General features: G+C 39.0%; 1 protein-coding gene across 1 annotated transcript in view; it reads left to right on the forward strand.

Moving 5' to 3' along the window:
• UTRN (utrophin) overlaps positions 1–23,884 on the forward strand; it is a 557,360-nt gene that overhangs the window by 123,803 nt on the left and 409,673 nt on the right. The window contains 10 exon segments of the mRNA XM_027551766.1: positions 6,764–6,856; positions 8,092–8,169; positions 8,513–8,605; positions 10,667–10,839; positions 13,168–13,283; positions 13,995–14,155; positions 17,728–17,931; positions 19,362–19,543; positions 20,390–20,540; positions 22,179–22,298. Coding sequence (XP_027407567.1) covers positions 6,764–6,856; positions 8,092–8,169; positions 8,513–8,605; positions 10,667–10,839; positions 13,168–13,283; positions 13,995–14,155; positions 17,728–17,931; positions 19,362–19,543; positions 20,390–20,540; positions 22,179–22,298 — 1,371 coding nt within the window.

Here is a 23,884-nt window from a genome sequence, read left to right on the forward strand (position 1 = left end):
TGCCTCTCACCTGCCGTGTCACGTCTGTGTCTCAGTTTTCTTACCTTATAGTTCTATTTAAAGAAACAAAGACTGCATTTAAATCTGTATTGATCTCTTAGAACATAACCGATACATAGTAAGTCATCCTATTATTATGTCTAAACTTTTCATGTTTCCACTGTCAGTTTTTGTATGGCTCATGAGCTAAGACTGGTTTTTACATTTTTCAGATCAGATCAGTCGCTCAGTCGTGTCTGACTCTTTTCGACCCATGAATCGCAGCACGCCAGGCCTCCCTGTCCATCACCAACTCCTGGAGTTCACTGAGACTCAAGTCCATTGAGTCAGTGATGCCATCCAGCCATGTCATCCTCTGTCATCCCCTTCTCCTCCTGCCCCCAATCCCTCCCAGCATCAGAGTCTTTTCCAATGAGTCAACTCTTCGCATGAAAGCAAAATCAAAAAAAGATCTCATGATGCATGGACAGTATATGAAATTCAGATTTCAGTGTTCACAGATCAAGTTTGTTGAAACACAGTCACCGTTCTCTTTGGCTTATCTGTGTATATACTGCTTGTGCTGCTTTTACATCATGACAACAGGCTTGAGAAGTTTCTGTAGGGGCCTCCTGGCCAGCAAAGACTAAATGAAATACTATCTAAAGCTTTACAAAAGACATTTTCTACCCTCTGTCGTAAGACGCAAAGCACTGAATCACCATACCTACAGGTGTAACTCTACTAGTTGGTAGGTGGAAAGGGGTCATGGTTCTTTCTATCTGTGTGTGGGACATTCCTGAATTGTATTTTTTCAGGAATATGCACCATTTTGTAGTGATTGGCCATGGGTGTGGGGAGTGTGAATGTGTGTTTTACATGTAAGTTCTGGATCACAGTTTTGAATTTGTAGGAGCCCTGGTCCCTTCCTGCCTTCGGGTTGTCTGGTACTTTAACATCCTGAGGAATGACGGAGCAGTGTTCCGCAGTGGCTGCGTCATCTTACACTGTTGCCAGCAAAGTCCAGGGTTCCAGTATTTTCACTTGCTCCCCAGCACTTGTTATTTCTCTCCAATCTTGTTATTTTCTGTTGTGGCTGCTTTTTAAATTAGCTATTTTAGATGTGAGGTAAGTTTCTCATTGTGATTTTAATTTGCCTCTCTCTGATGGATGTTAAGTGTCTTTTCATGAAAGTGAAAGTCGCTCAGTCCTGCTGGACTCTTGACTCTTTGTGACCCCATGGACTATACAGTCCATGGAATTCTCCAGACCAGAATACAGGAATCGGTAGCCTTTCCCTTCTCCAGGGGATCTTTCCAACCCAGGGATCGAACCCAGGTTTCCTGCATTGCAGGTGATTCTTTACCAGCTGATCCACAAGGGAAGCCCAAGAATACTGGAGTGGGTAGCCTATCCCTTCTCCAGGGGATCTTCCCGACTCAGGAATTGAACCAGGGTCTCCTGAGCTTAGTATAATCTATATTGCAATGAAACCTAGTTTAAGGGGAAAAATCTCCACTGAGGAGATCCATGGGCTGTATTTTCCTTCCTGCAGGTGTATGTGGTGCTTCTGAAGGTACCAGGTGGAAGTCACAATGACCATGTCATCATTGGGAGTGGGGTGGGGGAGTTAGGAGAATAGGGACACAGCACAAAGCATATTTCGTAAGGATTGCCATCAGTATTTTCCTGAAATTTGGTAAATGAATAAAGCAGTTGAGTTGTTACTGTTGGATTTGTTTTGGTTTTTTAAAAATATAAAGGCATTGATTTACCTTGTATGAGTGATTAACTTTTAGAAGGACAGAACTATGTCTCAGTTACCTTTGTTTCAAGAGAATGCTTCACAAGGAGTTTTTCTGAAGATTTGTTGCTCAGTGAACAAATGAATGAGCTGGACGAGAGAGAGAAAAAGGGTGTCTGATGCAGGAAAATGAACACTGCCTCTTGATGAATGCCTCCTGCTTTAACCACTGAGCAGCACTGGAGCTTAAGGAAGAATCTACTGCGTTTGCTGCTGTTATGCTTGTCTCATGGTGCATTCGTAAAGTGCGGGTGTGCTCTTGTAGAATCATGTTCATTGTCTTTGAATGGAATGCATCCATACAGGTCGTTGAATTGGTGAATTTGGGACTTGGAAGATCTTTCTCTGTGAAGTGATACTAACGTATACCCAAGTTCCGAGTTTGCTTTTACATGCCTGCCTGAGATGAAGTGCTTATTTGTTTTACCCTTTCTTTCAGCTGTTGTTGACATTTTATGGCACTTTTATGACAGTAGAAAGCATGAAGGTTATGCTTCTGATATGAATGATAATTCCAAACATTAATTGAATCTCTGTCATCATCAGATGAGTCAGTAGATGTAGAAAGGCCACTTTTCCAAAGTTACATGGCTGGTAAGAGGCTGGTCTACAATTAGGTTCTGAATGGACATTCATAATTGTTTGTAATATGGACTAATACTTTTATTTATGTATTTTTCAATTTATGTGTTTATTCTGTTTTTGGGCTGCACTGGCTGTTTGTTGCGGCACACAGGCTCTTCACTGTGGCCTGTGGACTTTCTCTAGTTGCGGTGCGAGGGCTTAGTTGCTCTGTGGCATGTGGGATCTTAGTTTGCTGACCAGAGATTGAGCAGCAAGTTAGAATGAACATGGAATCCTGCATTGGAGGGTGGATTCTTAACCCCTGGATTACCAGGGAAGTCCTTGACTAATATATGTACTATATTTTATTCTATGCTGGTCTGTGTTACTTTATTTCTTTTTTGGAAAATGGATAATGTAGTGGATTTGAGAATGGATAAATGCCACCCAGGGGCTTTCCTGGTGGCTCAGTGGTAAAGAATCTACCTATTAATATAGGAGATGTGCATTCGATCCCTGGGTTGGGAAAATCCCCTGGAGAAGGAAATGGCAACCTACTTCAGTATTCTTGCCCGGGAAATCCTATGGACAGTGGAGCCTGGTGGGCTACAGTCCATGGGGTTGCAAAGAGTCTGACATGACTTATCGACTAAACAGCAACAATCACAAATGCTGCCCAGACATTATTTAGCTGCCTATGTCCTCCGTATTCTTAAGATCCTTTCTGTGCTGGGATATCCCTATTTGTTTTTTCCATGAATTTTACCTGATTTCTTGTCTCTTTGCTCTAAGACCAAAGTTGTTCACCTCTTCCTGAAAGGGAATCTGGGTATTTGGTGGCTACTTTGCTCAAGTGTACTTGGATGGGTTTTGAGAGGAGGAAGGTAGGGGTAGCAGATGACTGGGGCCATTTCTGCTCTTTGCTTTTATTGACAGCAGGTAAGGAGTCTTTAAAATTTTTTTAAATTTTTGGCCACACCTCGAGGCATGTGGGATCCTGGTTTCTTTGCCCGGGAGCTAACCCATACCTCTGCATTGGAAACATGGAACCGTCCCAAGAAGTCTTTAATGTGCAGGAATCTTTCCTGCTCTGCCTCAAGGCATTGCCTCTGGATCTGGTCTCCTGCATCACGCAAATCTGTTTATTATGTGATAGATGGAGATCATCCATATGTTTCTGACATCATTGCTGCTAACGCAATGGTAGCTGGAAATAAAAAAGCAGCCTTGTTTCAGATATAAATAAATGATAGTTTATTCTTTACTGATTCTGTGAAGTCTTCGGTGAAGACTTTACCATACTTCCCTTCATTTAGAATATGTGAACTATGGAAAAGCCACCTGATAAAAACCATTGGTTGAGTATATGTTATATAGAATCAAAATTGTAACAAATCAAGAGGAGAGGAAAAAAAGGGAAAATGCAAAGTTTTAGGAAACTTCAGAATGGTTTCCTTCCCACTTATCCATGTCAAGCTCACTATAATTCTGTTTCATATGATTTCATGTTTTTTAAAGTAAAGAATAATGAAGATACAATAATTAATCATTATAAAATATCTTTATTACTGATAAGAACTAAGACTTAATCTCTGGAGATTTCATGTTGGAAGAGAATAATTTGATTCAACATAATTATGAAACACTTATTATATTGTGCTTTATAACTTTTTCACCTAATATTAATTTTTTTATTTTTATAATAACCTGTGATTTAGAAGACAGTTAAGTTGGTGATTTAGGTTCACTACTTAGTTAATGGTCATATTGAGATTTTCCATGAGTAATTGTCCTGTTGCATACAATTATGATGTCACACAGAGACAAGGTCTATCTGTGAATGAATTTGGATTTTCTGGCATTAGACAATAGGATATATTCATCAGGGGAACTTCATGCTTCTCTGGTGGCTTGATGGTAAAGAATCTGCCTTCAGTGCAGGAGACCCAGCTTTGATCCCTCAGTTGGGAAGATCCCCAAGAGTGGGAAATGGCAACCCACTCCAGTATTCTTGCCTGGAAAATCCCATACACAGAGGAGCCTAGTAGGCTACAGTCCATGGGGTTGCAGAGTTGAACACGACTGAGCAACTAACAACATCAGAAACAAAGAGTTTAGAAATTATGTAAGTTTTGTCATTTAAAATACAGGACTCATACTGAGTTTAGATACAGAGCCAAAAATATCCTAATCATTCAGAAGTTAGTAGCTAGAAATACAGACCAAGCACAGACCAAGCACCAGAGAGGAAACTGGAGAGCTGAAATTGATGACGACATGACCTGCTTCCATTAATGGAAATAGCGAAAGCCACGGTTATACTGTGAATGTAAAGTGTAGAGCTGGAATAAGAATACGCTGTCTTCTTTGGTCTCTGTACCCAGGTGCTCTATGCTCATTTATATTTTTAACACCTCTTCCTTCTCAGGAATACATTGGACTCTTGAACAGCATGGGGTATTATAGGTGCTGATGCTGCAGAATTGAAAGCCCACAAATAATTTAATTAGCTCTCTCCTGTCCCAGTTCCATATCAGTGAATTCAACCAACCACGGATCATATAATATTGTAGTATTTCAGTTCAGTTCAGTCGCTCAGTCATGTCCGACTCTTTGCGACCTCATGAATCGCAGCATGCCAGGCCTCCCTGTCCATCGCCAACTCCCGGAGTTCACCCAAACTCATGTCCATTGAGTTGGTGATGCCATCCAGCCATCTCATCCTCTGTCGTCCCCCTCTCCTCATGCCCCCAATCCTCCAATCCCTCCCAGCATCAGGGTCTTTTCCAATGAGTCAACTCTTCACATGAGGTGGCCAAAGTGTTGGAGTTTCAGCCTCAGCATCAGTCCTTTCAGTGAATACCCAGGACTGGTTTCCTTTAGGATGGACTGGTTGAATCTCCTTGCAGTCCAAGGGACTCTCAAGAGTCTTCTCCAGCACCACAGTTCAAAAGCATCAATTCTTTGGTGCTCAGCTTTCTTCACAGTCCAACTCTCACATCCATACATGACCACTGGAAAAACCATAGCCTTGACTACACGGACCTTTGTTGGCAAAGTAATGTCTCTGCTTTTGAATATGCTATCTAGGTTGGTCATAACTTTCCTTCCAAGGAGTAAGCGTCTTTTAATTTCATGGCTGCAGTCACCATCTGCAGTGATTTTGGAGCCCCCCAAAATAAAGTCTGACACCGTTTCCACTGTTTCCCCATCTATTTCCCATGAAGTGATGGGACCATTATATCTACTACTGTGGGTAGGAATCCCTTAGAAGAAATGGAGTAGCCATCGTGGTCAACAAAAGAGTCCGAAATGCAGTACTTGGGTGTAATCTCAAAAATGACAGAATGATCTCTGTTTGTTTCCAAGGCAAACCATTCAATATCATGGTAATCCAAGCCTATGTCTCAACCAGTAATCCTGAAGAAGCTGAAGTTGAATGGTTCTATGAAGACATACAAGACCTTTTAGAACTAACACCCAAAAAAGATGTCCTTTTCATTATATGGGACTGGAATGCAAAAGTAGGAAGTCAAGAAACACCTGGCTGCTAAGTCACTTCAGTCGTGTCCGACTCTGTGCAACCCCATAGACGGCAGCCCACCAGGCTCCGCTGTCCCTGGGATTCTCCAGGCAAGAACACTGGAGTGGGTTGCCATTTCCTTCTCCAATGCATGAAAGTGAAAAGTAAAAGTGAAGTCGCTCAGTCGTGTCCAACTCTTAGCAACCCAATGGACTGCAGCCTACCAGGCTCCTCGGTCCATGGGATTTTCCAGGCAGGAGTACTGGAGTGGGCTGCCATTGCCTTCTCCGAGAAACACCTGGAGTAACAGGCAAATTTGGCCTTGGAATACGGAATGACACAGGGCAAAGGCTTATAGAGTTTTGTCAAGAGAATGCACTGGTCATAGCAAACACCCTCTTCCAACAACACAAGAGAAGACTCTACACATGGACATCACCAGATTGTCAACACCGAAATCAGATTGATTACATTCTTTGCAGCCAAAGATGAAGAAGCTCTATACAGTCAGCAGAAACAAGACCAGGAGCTGACTGTGGCTCAGATCATGAACTCCTTATTGCCAAATTGTAGTATTTACTACTAAAAAAGGGAAAATCCACCTGTAAATGGACCTGTAAGATTAAACTGTGTTGTTCAATGGTCAACCATATTTACCATAGTCAAAGCATATTGACATTAACCACAGTTTTATTTACTCCTTTTCTAAGAAATAATGCAGTTTCCATCTTTCAGCTTATAACCTTTTTTATAGAATTCAAAGTTCTTTGTACTTTTTTCCATACAAGGCAAATTTGTATTGTCTGCTGATCACCCAGACTTGTAACTAGAGAAAAAAAATTGCAATTTATATGTGAAATTTCTGTTGCTGATGTTGTATTTTTCTTTTATAGAGTGGAAAACCACCCATCAGTGATATGTTCACAGACCTCAAGGATGGAAGGAAGCTATTGGATCTTCTAGAAGGCCTCACTGGAACCTCACTGGTGAGAGATGTTATCTTCAGGAACCAGTCTAATGGAGTATCTCTTATTGCTGATACTTGAAGACCCTCTGGGGGTCCTTACAATGTAAAGGCTGATATAGGAACATAAAAAAAGGGTTTTAATGAATTTTTTGGTGGAACTATATTTAGGCTTTATTGAGGATTCTATTTTTATCCAAAAAATTACTTTTTATTTTTATTGCTCTCAGGCAGTAGAGAATTACAAAGAAGGATGGATATGTAAAGAAGGTATGATATTCTGAATAGTGGAAAGTAGAGACAAATATGTTTTTTGTTATTTAACAAATGGTTAAAAAAAGGTTATCAAAACTGATGACGTCTATTTTTATTCAGATTTTCAGTATTATCTTCATGTTTGTTTCATCATCAAATCCGACTCTATTACTTTAGGTGCATGGTACCTAATTCTCACACAGAAGTAACTTTGCCAATGAAAAGGATGCATTTTATGGGTACAAACTTTGACACTAGAGGTAGAATTACTATAAAAGGTATAGAGAGATGCACTTTTGAAGATGAATTTCTTTCTTGCTAGAGTGTGGGTTGTTACACTCTACCTTTTGCACCAGATGGTGGGTAGGCATCTACTGGAGAAACCGATTCCTTTCTTAGATAAGGTTCCCTGGCCAGTGAGGCAGAAAGAAGCCTCCCAGGTCACCTTTCCCAGGTGGCAATTCCAGTCTTCCCCGCGGGCCCTCGTAATGCTATCTGGATCCTAGTATAGCACCTCTGAATCCTCTCTGCTCTGTCTACACTAGTGCAGGTGGAGGGGACATAACTTCTAAATCTTTGTGCCTCCAGCCCAATTGAGACAGAATATGCTTTTTCCCTGGTGGAGCATTGATTCTCAAGCTTGTTTGTACCTTAGAATCACCAGGGAAATCTTGTACAAATTCCCAAACCAGACTATACTAAAGACTCATTAAAACACAATCATAGGGAGTGGGATTGGACACAGCATTGGTGTTTTGGGAAGATCCCTGGGGAATTCCAGTGTTCAGGCATGCTAAGGAACTACTATCTTAGGATGCTATTCGTGGGAGGATTTGCATTCCGTCAATGCTGGCCTCCACGGTGGCCTGAGAACCCAGCGTGGGCTCCTAGCACAGAGAGGACCTGTAGGCTGAGCTGCTGTTTCACGTGCCTCTCAGTGTCAGTGATTGACAGCAACATGGAGGGATTCTGTCTCATTTGCTTTTGTGTTTTGCTTTCCAGCCGAAAGAACGTGGCTCCACGAGGGTGCACGCTTTAAATAATGTCAACAGAGTGCTGCAGGTTTTACATCAGAATAATGTAAGTTTGTCATGGGACTTTGGGGGTACTTTGATGCCATTGGGATGATTTATTACGAAACCAGCCACCTGCTCTGGGCAGCGGTGTCAACCGATTTTTTAGAAACATTTCTCATATGAGAAGTATTGAACCTTTTCTATGAGTGAAGGAATAGTTGTGCTTTTTTGTGATTGCTTTATTGATCTATTGTTTAAGTAATACATTTTTGTGACTTAGGTTTACCTGACTCTCTAAAGTGAAATTTTTCTTATCGTTTACTTATATTGTTGTCCAAATGTGCTAAAACAAAAATATGGGTTTCTGTAGAAAAATTGTCTTAAAAGTTATTTTTTCATTTTACTAGGTGGATTTAGTGAATATAGGAGGAACGGACATTGTAGATGGAAACCACAAACTGACTTTAGGATTACTTTGGAGCATCATTTTGCACTGGCAGGTGGGGAAATTTTCAATTACTTTTTAATAGGAATTGGAAATGGATCATATGTGTATTAGTTTCTTAGAGCTGCCACAGGGTACCACAGACTGGGTGGCTTCAACAATAGAAATTTGTTTTTTCACAATTTTGGAGGCTAGAAATCGGAGATCCAGGTGTCAGCAAGGTTGGTTTCTTCTCCTTTATTGGTAGGTGGCTCCCTTCTTCTTGTCTTCTCATGTGGTCTGTGTATGTCTGTGTCCTAATCTCCTTTGCTTATTCCAAGATACCAGTCATACTGGATTAGGGCTAACCCACGTGATCTCATTTTACCTTAACTACTTCTTTACAGATTCTATTTCTAAATACATCCCTATTGTGAGGTGCTGGGGGTTGGGATTTCAACATACGAATTTGGAGAAAGGATATAATTCAACTTATTTTGAATAAAAAGCCTGACAAACTGCTCTATTTTCCTGGCATAGAGAAAAAGTATCTATTTTTAAATATTAAATTTGAAAAGTACCAGGCTTATAGAAACATTGCAAAAATAACTCAAAGAATTCCTGGATACTTTTCACTCAGATTTTCCAAATGTTAACAGCTATTTGTTTTTTTGTGTTTTCTCTCTCTCTGTCCCTCTTTCACGAAATAGTTAAGTGTGTATTTTGTAAAAGCAAATTATTTCTAAAAACAAGAAGTTCTCTTATATAACTACAATATATTAATATAAAATGTTGAGTACATAATATTTATATATTGTTATAAATATATTCATACATTATAATATTTATAATGCTAATATTAATCATTATACAATTATTATACTATACCCTAACAAATAGTATATAATTAGTAAAATCAGGAAGATAATATTGAAACAAAATAATTATGTGATTTAGAAATCTGACGGCGATTTTGTTAATTGCCCCAATAATATCGTTTAGAGAAAACAATACAGGATTATGAATTACATTCTTTTTCCTTGTCTTTTTAGTCATCTTTAATCTGGCATAATTTTTGAGTATTTCTTTGCACTTCATGATATTGACGTTTTTGAAGCATACTGAATAGTTATTTTGTAGAATGTTCTTCCATGTGGGTTTGACTGATATTTCCTCGTGATTAGATTTAAGGTTATTCATTTGTGGGATAAACACCACAAAAATGATGCTGAGTTTAATATACCATATCACAAAGCACGTGCTGTCTGGTATTTTTTTCCGGCTGTATTAGCTCATCATTTGGGTAAGGTGAACTCTGCCAGTGTCTCCACTGTACGGTGACTGCCCTTTGTTATTGAAAAGTATCTTGTGGAGATCTATTTTGAGGCTTTGTAAATATTCAGCTGCTTATCAAACTTTTGTCCATTATTTTTAAGATCCATTCGTAGTTCTTGTTGCTGTTGTTAGTCGCTAAGTCATGTCCAACTCTTTTGTGACCCCATGGACCGTAGCCTGCCAGGATCCTCTGTCTATAGGATTTCCAAGGCAAGAATACTGGAGTGGGTTGCCATTTCCTTCTCTAGGGGATCCTTCTGACCCAAAGACTAAACCAATGTCTCCTGTATTGGCAAGCGAATTCTTTACCACTGAGCCATCAGTTATTGTTATGGTGCTTGGCAAAGTGATTTTCTAATTTCATCATTTCTTCTACATTTGTTAATTATCTTTCCACTTGTGAGGAAGAGCTTTCCCTCGTCTCTTGTTTCTCTGTATCTGTTTATCTATTCATTTATATATCTGTGCACACTGATGGGGGAGGAGGCAATGGCACCCGACTCCAGTACTCTTGCCTGGAAAATCCCATGCAGTAGGCTGCAGTCCATGGGGTCGCGAAGAGTCAGACATGACTTAGCGACTTCACTTTTCACTTTTATGCATTGGAGAAGGCAGTGGCAAACCACTCCAGTGTTCTTGCCTGGAGAATGCCTGGGACGGCGGAGCCTGGTAGGCTGCCATCTGTGGGGTCACACAGAGTCAGACATGACTGAAGCGACTTAGCAGCAGCAGCGGCGGCATTCAGGGACTTGATTCTGGTTACCACTTGAAGTTATCGGCAGGCATTGTTTCATTTGAACAGGTGAAAGATGTCATGAAGGATATCATGTCAGACCTGCAGCAGACGAACAGCGAAAAGATCCTGCTGAGCTGGGTGCGCCAGTCCACAAGGCCATACAGTCAGGTCAACGTCCTCAACTTCACCACCAGCTGGACAGATGGGCTTGCCTTTAATGCCGTGCTCCACCGACATAAGTGAGATGTGACTCTTCTTAGCTGTGCAGATTTGTACAAATTTGTACATCCTTTCTGTCTCTCCCTGCTTAATCCCTCCTAAGGTCCCTTCCCATGACCACTCTCTCCTCTGTACATGCTCTCTGAAAACATAAAAAAAAGAAATATCATAGGAAAAAAAAACACCCATCATGTTTTATTTCCATAGGACTTAAATGCCACAGTGCACAAAATCCATGATTTCTTGTATGTATTTGTAAGTTAAAAAATGTAAAATAATTCACATAGTTCAAGCCCACTCATTCCGCACTACACCAATAATATACACAAAGAATTGTAATACTTTTCAGCCTTCTGCTAAAAGAAAAAACTCTATAAATTTAGTGTAACCCCAATAAAAAGTAGATAAATGATTTTTTTTCATGAAACTTGTTATCATAGTCTGATTCTATAATAAAAGACCAAGGGATCAAAAGGAGCCACTTCACTCTTGAAGAAGAGACAGGCTAAAGTAGTTTCCAAACAGAAAGCAAGACTAGTTATGAAGCTATATTAATTGAGACTATATAGCACTACAAATAAAATACAATGTAATAAAAAGCTGAAGCATAAGAAATTGCCAATATTTGACTGTTTTGATACGTAAGAATGGCAGTTTCGTGTAGTTCAACCTAAGGGAATAAATAGCTCAGAAATAGCTCCATTCTGATCTACAACTGAGTCAATGCTGCAAATTATAGATGGTATGGAATAAGTGGAAACGCATGAATTGGATCCCTGCATCACCACATCCCAAATAAATTCCAGATGCAGCAAGAATTTAATTGTGAAAGGCAAAATTTGTTATGTGTTTTATCCCTCTTATAAATTATTTATTGTCTCAAGTTTTATTTCCTGTATGTTCTTTACTGATATATAAAAATGCAGTTGACTTTTCTATGGCTTATATCTAGAAGATTGTTAAATTCTGATAAATTTTGAATTTGTTATTGTAGGTTTTATTTTGTTACTGTAGGTTTTTTTCATGAATTATAATCATTTTTCTCTCCTTCCCTCCCTTCCTCTTTCTTTCCCTCCTCTTCTCTTTCCCTTCATTTGTGCCTTGTCCTTCAATACAATATTGATCTACATTGGTAGTACTGAGGCAGAATGTCTTGTTCTTTAATGTTTTACCATAACGCTGTTATTTGCTGTATTTTTTTTTCATATACCTTTTATCTGATGAAAAAAAAAACCCAGTCTTCTTCATCTCCTTTATCAGTTTAAGGAGGTTGTCCTCTGTTTCTAGTTGGTTAAGAGATGCTGTCAGAAAACTTGAATTGTAGCTAAAACATTTTTCTATCTATTGCTTGACTGAACAAAAATGTATGCGGTGTCCTCTGTGTGCTGGGCATAGGACGTAGAACAGAGATAAATAGCAAGCAAAAATCCCAGTTCTCCTTCTTGGAATTAATGTTCAAATAGAGGGAAGCAGGCCATTTTAAAAAATGGAAATGTAAGTTGTGTAGCATATTGAAGTGGTAAATATTGCTGAAGAAAAATCTTTCAGGCAAGATGAGAGGAATTACCTGGCATGTGGGAGGTCCCTGGGTGCAAGGGTGTGAGTAAGGGGTGTAACAGGAGGTGGAGTCAGAGAGGGAACTGGGGTTGGGGGTGAGGGAGGCAAATCTCAGAAAGGTAGGTTGGTCCAAGGTGCAAGAGCAGATACAGCGCAAAGAAAATGATCAGCTTTTAAGCAGTCAGGGTGACAATAATGTCCAGTTTGTGGGATTAAAAGAAAATCATGATAGAAATGAAATACTAAACAATAGCTCTATGGAGTGGGGTGGATGGAAATCCTATTAGGGATTTTTGTGTTAGAAAAATCCTGTGAAGTGATTAGAGCTGGATTTTCTGTTCTGCTAATCTTGGTCTTTTAATCAGAGATTTTAGTCCATTAACATTATTGTGATAACTGATGTATTTACAGAAGTTCCTTCTTAAATTTATTTTGAGCTCATTTTTCTTACTTTTTCTTCTTGTCTTCTTGTAGGTTCTTCCTCCTGTTTTTTTTTCTTTCTTTCACCATTTGGGAAATATATCATTTCTAGTCATTCAGTGGCTACTCCAGAATTTTAACAGCATATTTAACCAATACAAAAATCTTAGAATGTTTTACCTGTCATTTTCATATTTATATTTTATAAAGTATTATATATTTGACAAGCTTTTGGGATATAAAAGATAAACTTTTAAATTTATATTCACAAATAAAAAAGCAAAAAACTGAAATGTATATGATTATAACAGTAACAACTTTTTCCCCACATATTTTATCATCACTAAATTTTATTTGCATGCTAATTTCAGACCTGATCTCTTCAGCTGGGATAGAGTTGTCAAAATGTCCCCAACTGAGAGACTTGAACATGCCTTCAGCAAGGCTCAAACTTATTTGGGAATTGAAAAGCTATTAGATCCTGAAGGTATTGTTCAGTGTTTAATTTCAATCTTGGTTTTGCTTTATAATTTTGAATATTTGAAATGCAGTATTTTTGTTTGTTTGTTTGTTTTTGTTGTTCTCTCTTTGTAGAAAGAATTGTAAGAGTTAAGGAAGTGTTTTTTCTTTTGAAATATGGTACAAGACTTTTTATTATAGACATAATACTGTGCTTAACAATTTCTAGGATCCTTCAGGAGGAAATTTAATTACATCACTGGAGAATAGTTAATAAATATCAGCATAAGATTTAATGTTTTAGGAAAACAAAATTATTAGACAAGCAATTTAGTGTTTGGTTCATTTAATTAAAATGTGTTTTTTGTATGAAACGAGCTTCTTATATACGATGTGAAAACATTACTTATGAATGTTGCAAGACTGAAGTCTAGACTTATTTTCATAATATGAATGAAATCTGTGACATTACCTTAAATGGTAGCTTATCTTTTAGCCTTGTGGGGGAAACTTTTAGGGAAGATTTTTAAGAAATGGGATATTGCACAAAAATCCATAGGTAATCATCTTTACCTGTGTCTCATATATTATATGAAAGTTACCAAGCTGTGGTATTGCAAAGATAGTATACTAGTATTGTTTATGGGCACTAAGGACAGTTATTTTATATCTAATATTGAGCAATTCACATACTTTGGACATCTAATTTAAGCTGGTTCTTATTTTCTTTCACTATTAGATGTTGCTGTTCAGCTTCCTGACAAGAAATCCATAATTATGTATTTAACGTCTTTGTTTGAAGTGCTACCTCAGCAAGTCACTATAGATGCCATCCGTGAGGTAGAAACACTTCCAAGGAAATATAAGAAAGAATGTGAAGAAGGAGAAATTAACATACAGGTACAGGTAAATTTTTACTAATATATTTGACTTGCCGTATTTGTTTTTTGTAAGGTAATAGGTAAGATAATTCTGAGGATTTTTCGCTTGCCTGAGAAATCTTGACTTCTCAGCATCAAAGCTTCAGTTTGTCAGTTAGCGTGCTGACACCATCATGCGCATGTAATGGAAAACCACAACTTTACTGATTTTACTTTTTAAAAGGGAAAAAGTATGTTTCATATAGCAAGGCTGGAGTTTGGGCCTAGGATAGTCATGCTTTTGCATAACATGCTGTTTGATTAAGAGCAAGTGTATTAGGAAGTTTGGGATTGACATGTACACAATGCTGTATTTAAAATGGATAACCTACTGTGTAGCACAGGGAACTCTGCTCAATATTCACTAATAATCTAACTGGGAAAAGAATTTTAGAAAGACTATAGATACGTGTGTGTGTGTATATGTCAGAGTATGTGTTAGTCGCTCAGACGTGTCTGACTGTTTATGACACCATAGACTGGAGCCCACCAGACTCCTCTGTCCTCAGATTCTCCAGGCAAGAATACTGGAGTGGGTTCCCATTCCCTTCTCCAGGGCGTCTTCCCAACCTAGGGATTAAACCCAGATTTCCTGCATTGCCGGTGGCTTCTTTTACTGTCTGAGCTACCAGGGAAGCCCAGATACATGTATATGTATAACTGAATAATGAAAAAGAGCAGTGTATTGATATTAAACTCTTCATTTGCATGCTTTCATTAATGCCTTAGAAGTTGAATTAAGTTAATGGAAGAAATATGATGTGGTCAAGTTGTAATCATCTACTCTTTGACGTATCTTGCTATCTTTTACTTTTCAACGAACGCTAATAGCCCGCCTTCCTCTCTTTCTCTTTCTACAGATATATGCTTAGAGCATTAGGTGATCAGTAAATAATTCCTGAATTTCTCTTGAAATTGATCTCTCAGTCAAAAATCTCCTCTTGAATTTGAATGAATACCTTCTGACACTTGCAGTCAGATAACGCCTTCCATTTTCCACCTCATAGATCCTAGTGCCTATCTTAATAACCTTTAGCTGGTCACTAAGTTTCCTAGTTCTCAGATATCTTCATTAGAATATGGAAGTTTGGTACTAAATGATCTCCAGGATCATGCTGGCTTTCCAGTTTCAGAGTTTTAGGTCCAGAACTTAACTCATTTTTCCTTCTCTCTCTTTGGCATCATCTGTCTCCTAATTATCCAGTGTTGCATCTATGGGCTCACTGATTCACTGTTTTTAGCTCCTGCATGTCATTTACCGGGTCCCTTTGGAGTCTTCCTTCAAAATAATTGGGGTGTGTTTACTTTCTGTTCCAGCTTTCTCTACAGCTACCTCTTGTAGTTTACAAGACCCAGCCCACTGCCGCAACTCTTCTCAGGCCAGTGCACTCCAGTCACGGTGGACTTCTCCTCTCCTTCCCCCAGATTCTTGTACCTGTGGGCTGATCTCCATGAAACGCTCCTCCACCCACTGTTTACATGGCAAGCTTCCCATCTTTCCTCAGTTTCAATGGAACTTTTTCAGAGAAGACTTCCCCGATTAACCTAATTGAAATCCGGCCCTACACACACACACTCACTCACTCTGTTTCTCGCTGTCACAGTATTTTTACAAACTATGTTAAGAATTTTCAATTGTATCTTAAAAGCATTGAGAAAGCAGTGAAAGATTTTAAGCAGGGAAGTCTTAGGATATAATTGCATTTTTGCAAACATCATTCCGGCTGCTCTGTGAGAAGTGGATGGTGGAGGTAGACGTCTGGATAGTAACAGGGAACTGAAGACACTGGTGATCAGGCTGTTGTAGTGCTGAAGTCAAATGACAGTTGTGAAGATGGAAAGACCTGGATGGGTTTGAGATAAATTTTGAAGGTAGGAATTCTTATCCATATTAAATGTAGGAGGGGAAAGAAAAAGAGGAACCATGTCTGGCCCCCTGGTGTTTAGCTGGAGGAGTTAAGTGCACGGAGGAGCCATTTACTGAAATGGGAAGCTCGGAGAGGTTTGGGGGAAAAAATGAAGGGTTTGAATATTGACAAGGTTTGATATGCCTATGAAAAATTGAAGTGGAAATGTTAAGGAAGGTGGGACATAGGAGTTTGGGACGAGAAATATAAAGGTAATAGGATATATTAATAGAGGGTTCTTGAAATCTAATAGCAATGGATGAAACCTTGCAGGCCAAGTACATAAGGAGAATTAAAAAAGGGCCTGGACTTAATTTTGAGGAGCTTCAGTACTTACATGTTGGCAAATGCTTTTGAACTAGGAGAAGAACCAAGGTGGTGTTATTAAAGCAGGGAAAGGAGAACTTCGAGAGGGTGGGGACAGGTCAGATGTATAGAATGCCCTGGGAGCTTAAGAAACAGAAGGTGACCAGACTTCTGGGTTTGCTTTAAACAGTTTTGGCTTATGTATGTTGTTCTAGCACTTTGGTTATAAAAAATGTTCTGGTTTTGTGTTCATTACATGATCATCCTGAAGATGATGCTAGAAGAATGTATTTGTCATTGAGAAGGTTATTGGTAGCAGTGGCAAAATACTTTCCAGGTGTGTGGTAGGGACCAAGACCTGATCAGCATGAAAGGGAGTGTTAACAAAAGCAGTTGCGAAATACATGACCTTTTCTTATGTTGTTTTCTATACATGTTTGTATGTTTCAGATACATGAAAGTTGTGGATGAGAGGTGAAAAGGTAGAGACAGGCTATAAGCAAATTTTAAAGAACTTTGCTCTGGAAGGGAACTAGTGAATGAGATAGGTGGTTAGTTTGGTTATACAATTCTGAAGTATATAAGAAAATACTCCATTGCTTAGAAGGAGCTTGGAATAACTTATTCCACAGGCTCTTAAAAACAAACAAACAAACAAACAAAAAAAAACAGCTAGTAAACTAGAGGGCTACTGCCTCAGAAAAATATCATCAGTACAGTAGCCTGTATATGTATGGCTGTCTTTTAGTGTCTGAAATGCAATGCTAAGATGCTATTCAGTAAAAGCAATTTAACAAGGGTTCTAATTGCTCTCTTTAAATGACATCTACCCTTTCAAGGTCCACCATGTTCCAGATCCTCTGTGAAACGTCCTGATCTATCCCTTGATGAATTCAAATAACATCCCTTGTTAGACCCATGGAATTTATAACTTTGTTAAGAGCCTTTTTATTTTTGTTTAGAAGTGATTCATGTGGGTTATTTGTCTTTTCCCAACTATATACTCTGGGAGATAGTGAAGGACAGGGAAGCTTGGTGTGCTGCAGTCCATGGGGTTGCAAAAAGTTGGACAGGACTGAGCGACTGAATAATAACAGCTATATTAGAGTATGTCTGAGTATGGAATCCATGAGTGATACAGCTTTTGTACTCTTTGCCATCCTGGCATGAATAAATGCTTTCTGACTAGTTCACAGCATTGCTCACCCAGCTCCTGAGAGTCCAACAGATGCCTTAAGACACAGTGGTGTTTTACCTTGGGTCTCCATCCAGTGTGCCTTTGTTGAACACCTTCTGGTCTTCACGATGCTTGTGGATTTTCTTGGATTTGTTTTCATAGAGCTCGGCACCAGAGGAGGAGCAAGAGAGTCCCCGAGCTGAAACCCCCAGCACTGTCACGGAGGTTGATATGGATCTAGACACCTATCAGATAGCACTGGAGGAAGTGCTGACCTGGTTGCTTTCTGCCGAGGACACTTTTCAGGAGCAGGATGACATTTCTGATGATGTGGAAGAAGTCAAAGACCAGTTTGCAACCCATGAAGTAAGTAATCTGTAGCTGATGAACAGGAGTATGTGCCATGGTGCCTGTGTCTTAATCAGGAGATGCACCCTGATATATATTGTTTACTGAATTCTGCTCCACAGAAATTTCATGGCATTATTTGAGAACTTCAGTTCAGTTCAGTTCAGTTGCTCAGTTGTGTCTAACTCTTTGCGACCCCATGGACTGCAGCACACCAGGCCTCCCCGTCCATCACCAACTCCCGGAGCTTACTCAAACTCATGGCCATTGAGTCGGTGATGCCATCCAACCATCTCATCCTCTGTCGTCCCTTTCTCCTGCCTTCAATCTTTCCCAGCATCAGAGTCTTTTCAAATGAGTCAGTTCTTTGCATCAGGTGGCCAAGGTATTGGAGCTTCAGCTTTAGCATCAGTCCTTCTAATGAATGTTCAGGACTGATTTCCTTTAGGATGAATTGGTTGGATCTCCTTGCAGTCCAAGGGAGACTCAAGAGTTTTCTCTTAGACCACAATTCAAAAACATCAATTCTTTGGCACTCAGCTTTCTTTATAGTCCAACTCTCACATTCATACATGACTACTGGAAAAACCATAACTTTGACTAGGTGGACCTTTGTTGGCAAAGTAATGTCTCTGCTTTACACTTTTTTTTTTTGTGGAAGACTTAAGATTTTTAAATAGGGCTTCATTATAAAACTGGCGTGCGTGATTAACTCTATGTTGGAATTAAATTTTGGATTTTGGTCTTACCATAATTTGTAGATTCAGTGGAGCCACTGACAAAAATCAGCGCTTTAGTACTGCTCGTTTTGGAAGTGTATTATTATAGTTAAGACATAAAATGGCTAATCAGTACACCAAGTCTTTAAATTTTGAATGCTCCCTAGGAAGTGGTTATTTTTATTTGTTATATGATTAAACAAACTTGTATCCAGTATTCTTGTATACTTTTATATAATGAAAATTTCCTACTATTTCAGGAATATATTGCTTTGTAGTGATTGGGTTATGTGAAGAATTCTTTTGATTAAGTAGTTTTTTGGTGGTATGTTAATTGACAGGTTTTATTTGCTATTTTGGTTTGAAAATAATACAAATGGTCATTTTATTTAAGCAAGTCCTTTTGGGCGAGCGTGGTGTTTTATTTATTATATCTTCTCTTAGTTCCATGTTAATGATCTATCAGTCGCATAATCAGCATTGACATAAAAATAGCTCGTGTTATCAGATATAATATGGTCCTCTTTGATCTTATCTTTTTCCTTAGGTCAGCTGCTTATTTCCTATATTCAGAGCTTACAGAAAAGTGGATCAAAGTCTGCTTTATTTGAAGTCTGCATGGTTACTTTTTTCTCCCCCCACAGCATTGATATTTAGGCATTAACAATTTATTAAGATTTGCTTTTCTTCAATGAGCAGCTCATAGATCATAACGATGTACCTTCCCAGGCTTTTATGATGGAACTGACGGCTCACCAGAGCAGCGTGGGGAACGTCTTGCAGGCAGGAAACCAACTGATAACACAAGGAACTCTGACAGATGAAGAGGAGTTTGAGATTCAGGAACAAATGTCCCTGCTGAATGCCAGATGGGAGGCGCTCAGGGTCGAAAGTATGGACAGACAGTCCCGGTGAGTGGAGGCCCGGGAGTGAACACTGCTGCAAGATGGGGCCTAGTTGTTTTCTTTAAAAAAATTTTTTTAAATTTTTATTGAGTTTGTTACAATATTGCTTCTGCTGTTTATGTTCTGTTTTTCTGTCCACAAGGCTTGTGGGATCTTAGTTCCCTGAGCAGGGATTGAACCCTTACCTTCTGCATTAGAAGGTGAAGTCTTAACCACTGAAAGTCCCAGTTGCCCACTTTAACACAACTAAAAGTCCGCATGTCTGTGGGAACTTGCCTTGTCAAATTTTGACTCTTTTCTGTATGTAGCATTGCTGGAATTTTTATGATCTTTATTTCCCCTTTGATATGTTAACCAAATGAAAAGGTAAAAGTGGCCATACAGAAATCAGCAAAAAAAGGGCAAAGACATTGTATGTGGACTTTGCAGTATTAAAGCTGGCTAACCACCAACTCTGACATGAAGATAGGGCTATGTTTTATTTATCTAGAACTCCCTTTTGTAACCTTTTTTAAGAGTACAGTTCATTTTATTTCGTGTATTGTATGTTAAGGAGCAAACTATTCCACTGCAATTTCCACCTATTTAATAGGCAGGAATTCCTGATTAAAGAAACAATGATTCTGATACAAATAGAGGGTGCTGTTATTTGCATTTTTGGAGTGCATTTAATTGACTGCATTTAGGAAGAAAATAAGTTTTTTGCTGGTTTCTATATTTAAAGACTAAATGTTGCTTTAAAAGGTTAGACAAGAGTGTGTTCCCTGCCCCGTTTCCTTGATGCCTGGAGTGTGTGTTTGCCTTTGCAAAGGGAAGAAGGAGTAGGGATAACGCTCTGCTCCCCTTGGACAGGTTGCACGATGTCCTCATGGAACTCCAGAGGAAACAGCTACAGCAGCTGTCCGCCTGGTTAACGCTCACAGAAGAACGCATTCAAAAGATGGAAACTTGCCCCCTGGATGATGACTTAAAATCCCTGCAAAAGCTGCTGGAAGATCATAAAGTAAATCTGGCTCATATTTCTTTTATACCTTATCAAATATGAAAAAGCAGCACTTAGAATTCTCAGGGGTTGATGGCGTCTATCGTTAGCACAGAGCTGGGACACTCCTTCAGTGCACTCTTGTATTCAGTAACTTGCAGGGTGCAGTGCATAGGGATGTGGGTTTTCTGAGCCAGGGATGAAAACGCAGGTCAAATTTTATATGGGTATATAGAGGTTTGTTATGGAGAAGGAAATGACAACCCACTCCAGTGTTCTTGCCTGGAGAATCCCAGGGACGGGGGAGCCTGGTGGGCTGCTGTCTATGGGGTCACACAGAGTCGGACACGACTGAAGTGACTTAGCAGCAGCAGCAGCAGCAGCAGCAGAGATTTGTTGTGAAAGTACATAGTGTCCATAAGATTCTCAAAGTTTTTTTTTGTTTTTTGGACTCATGAGTGGTTAAGAACCCTAGTCCATTGCATGAATGCAACGTGTTGGGAAATAAGGAAACCCTCAGATTGGTCTGTTCATAATCCTTCCAGGAAAGCTATTGCTTCTTTTCCTAGGTGAGGATTCATGAGTTTTGTGAGTGGTTTGAAAAGTGAAAGTTGCTCAGTTGTTTCCAACTCTTTGTGACCCCATGGACTGTACAGCCCATGAAATTCTTCAGGCCAGAATACTGGAGTGGGTAGCCTTTCCCTTCTCCAGGGGATCTTCCCAACTCAGAGATCGAACCCAGGTCTCCTGCATTGCGGACAGATTCTTTACCAGCTGAGTCACAAGGGAAGTTCAAGAATACTGCAGTGGGTAGATTATCCCTTCTCCAGGGGATCTTCCTAACCCAGGAATCCAACTGGGGTCTCCTGCACTGCAGGTGGATTCTTTACCAACTTAGCTATGAGGGAGGTCACAAATTTAGGAGATAACTTTTCATAGTCAAGGAAAGGTAGAGTAAAATAGCTTCTCTGCAAAGTGTTTGAAGAATTTTATTTCTCAATGAAATAACTAGATAAATGGGTAAATTAAGCTTTAAGGATACATTAAACACAAAAACTCAAGGCAGTTGACAACACTATCGGTAGTATTTGAATAAATTACCTATATACCTAAATATATGTCTTGTGACCTGGCATTCTCTTCCCATGGAAGAGGTAGGAAGAAAATTGTCTGTATACCCCAGTTGCTTTCCTGGGTAACGAATCAGAACAGCTTCTGACTATTAAATCACATTTGACTTATGTCACTTTATACAGTGCTGTACTAGATAAAATGATCTCTGACTTTGTGTATTTAAATTTGGAACTTTTTTGATTTAATGATTCTATATTCTTAATTCCTACTGTATGCACTAAACTTGATTATGTGACACCTTTTCTCTTATTCTTTCAGCCAAAACTTGGAATAAAAATAATAAAAGTGATGACATCACATTTGCAGTCTGTTATGACATTGCATTTTCAAATTGCTTTGGTTCATAATGAAATGTAAAGATATATAATGGGTTTGTTTCCTTAGGAGAACACTTAGGCTAATGGTTGGAAATTTAAAACAGGATGCCTCATTAAGTGTCCTTAATTACTATTGACAACTGGGTAGATTTTAAATATGTAAATGGGAAAGAGTAGACATAATGGTTTATCTGAATTTTTTCTCTAGAGTTTGCAGAATGATCTTGAGGCTGAACAAGTGAAAGTGAATTCCCTGACTCACATGGTGGTGATTGTTGATGAAAACAGTGGCGAGAGTGCTACAGCTATTTTGGAAGATCAATTACAGGTAAGGACTTATAAAGTAGGATAGTGCTAAGGCACCTGGGGTCTGAGCCTCAGTCACACATTGTTCCTATTCTTCATGTTCAGTCTGTTTATTTAGGTTAGTAAAACCATCTTCTTTAGGTTGTACTTCCCAGCTGGGGTTCCACAGCATGGGGGTTTATAGGAGAACCAAGGTATCATTCATTTACTTCAGCCTTTGGGTGTATGAACAAGATTTTGAAGCTCAAGAACTGATCCCAACAAATGATCCACAGCCTTCTTGCCCAGAATCAGTTGATGAATTTGTTAAAATGCATATTTCTGGGCCTCACTGGGAGTGGGGCCAGTGAATATGTAAAAAAATGTCAAGTTTGAGAATTTCAGTCATGTAGGATTTAATATCCCTGTTTCTTTAGTAGATCAATATGTAAATGTCAGCATCAGTTTTGGGAACCCCAACAACTTGCTTCTTTTTGCTCAGTGACTATAGTGTACGCTTACAAGTCTTTATAAAGAGAGTTTTTGGTACAGTTGACTCTTAAACACATGGGGTTTGGGGCACTGACCTCTCAAGCAGTCAGAAATCCTAGTATAATTTTTACTTCCCCAAAACTTAACTAACAATAGCCTGTTGTTGACTGGAAGTTGTACTGGTAACAAATAGTCCATTAGAACATATTTTGTATGTTATATACGTATCTACAGTACTCTTGCCTGGAAAATCCCATGGATGGAGGAGCCTAGTAGGCTGCAGTCCATGGGGTCGCTAAGAGTCAGACACGACTGAACGACTTCACTTTCACTTTTCACTTTCATGCATTGGAGAAGGAAATGGCAACCCACTCCAGTATTCTTGCCTGGAGAATTGCTCCCCCAGGGACGGGGGAGCCTGGTGGGCTGCCATCTGTGGGGTCACACAGAGTCGGACACGACTGAAGTGACTTAGCAGCAGCACAGATATTTTATGCATTCCTGAATTTTTAACTTTTTCTTAATTTTTTTTTTGATATTTCTAGGCTGTGTGGTTCATCTTCATTTCAAATTTTTGTCACAAATCTTCAAAATTTTTTCCTATGTATTTATTGAAAAAAATCCAAGTATGAGTGGACCCGCCCAATTGTTCAAGGGTCAGCTGTATTTTATTTGAACTTGGATTACCTGATATAATGTTGCCAGGTGATGATTTCAGTAACTTTCAGTTGATGATTTTTAGTAACTATAAATTATCATATGGAATTCTTTTTCTTTTGCAACATTTAAAACTGGGCAGTGGTTTTGAGATTTTGGTGCAACAGTATTTAGTTTTTACAGTAATCGTAGAGGTAGGCATTCATGTCTTGTCTATTTAACAGTGAGGGTATTCATAGTGGTTGAGTGAAGGCCCCGAGGTTTAAATAGGCAATGAGTTTTCAGGCGGAGATGAGAGATCTCTCTTCTGGCTCTACGTTCTCTACTTTTGCGCAATGCAAAGCCTATTTTGATAATACAAATAAAATAATATAATATGCATTAAATAATTCTTGCTTATAGGTAAGTAATGAAGAAACAAAACAGAATTTGTTAATCATTATTTATAAAGTGGTAATAAAGTAATTAGTTGGGAAAGTC

The sequence above is a fragment of the Bos indicus x Bos taurus genome, chromosome 9, assembly GCF_003369695.1.
Source record: "Bos indicus x Bos taurus breed Angus x Brahman F1 hybrid chromosome 9, Bos_hybrid_MaternalHap_v2.0, whole genome shotgun sequence".
Lineage (NCBI taxonomy): Eukaryota > Metazoa > Chordata > Mammalia > Artiodactyla > Bovidae > Bos > Bos indicus x Bos taurus.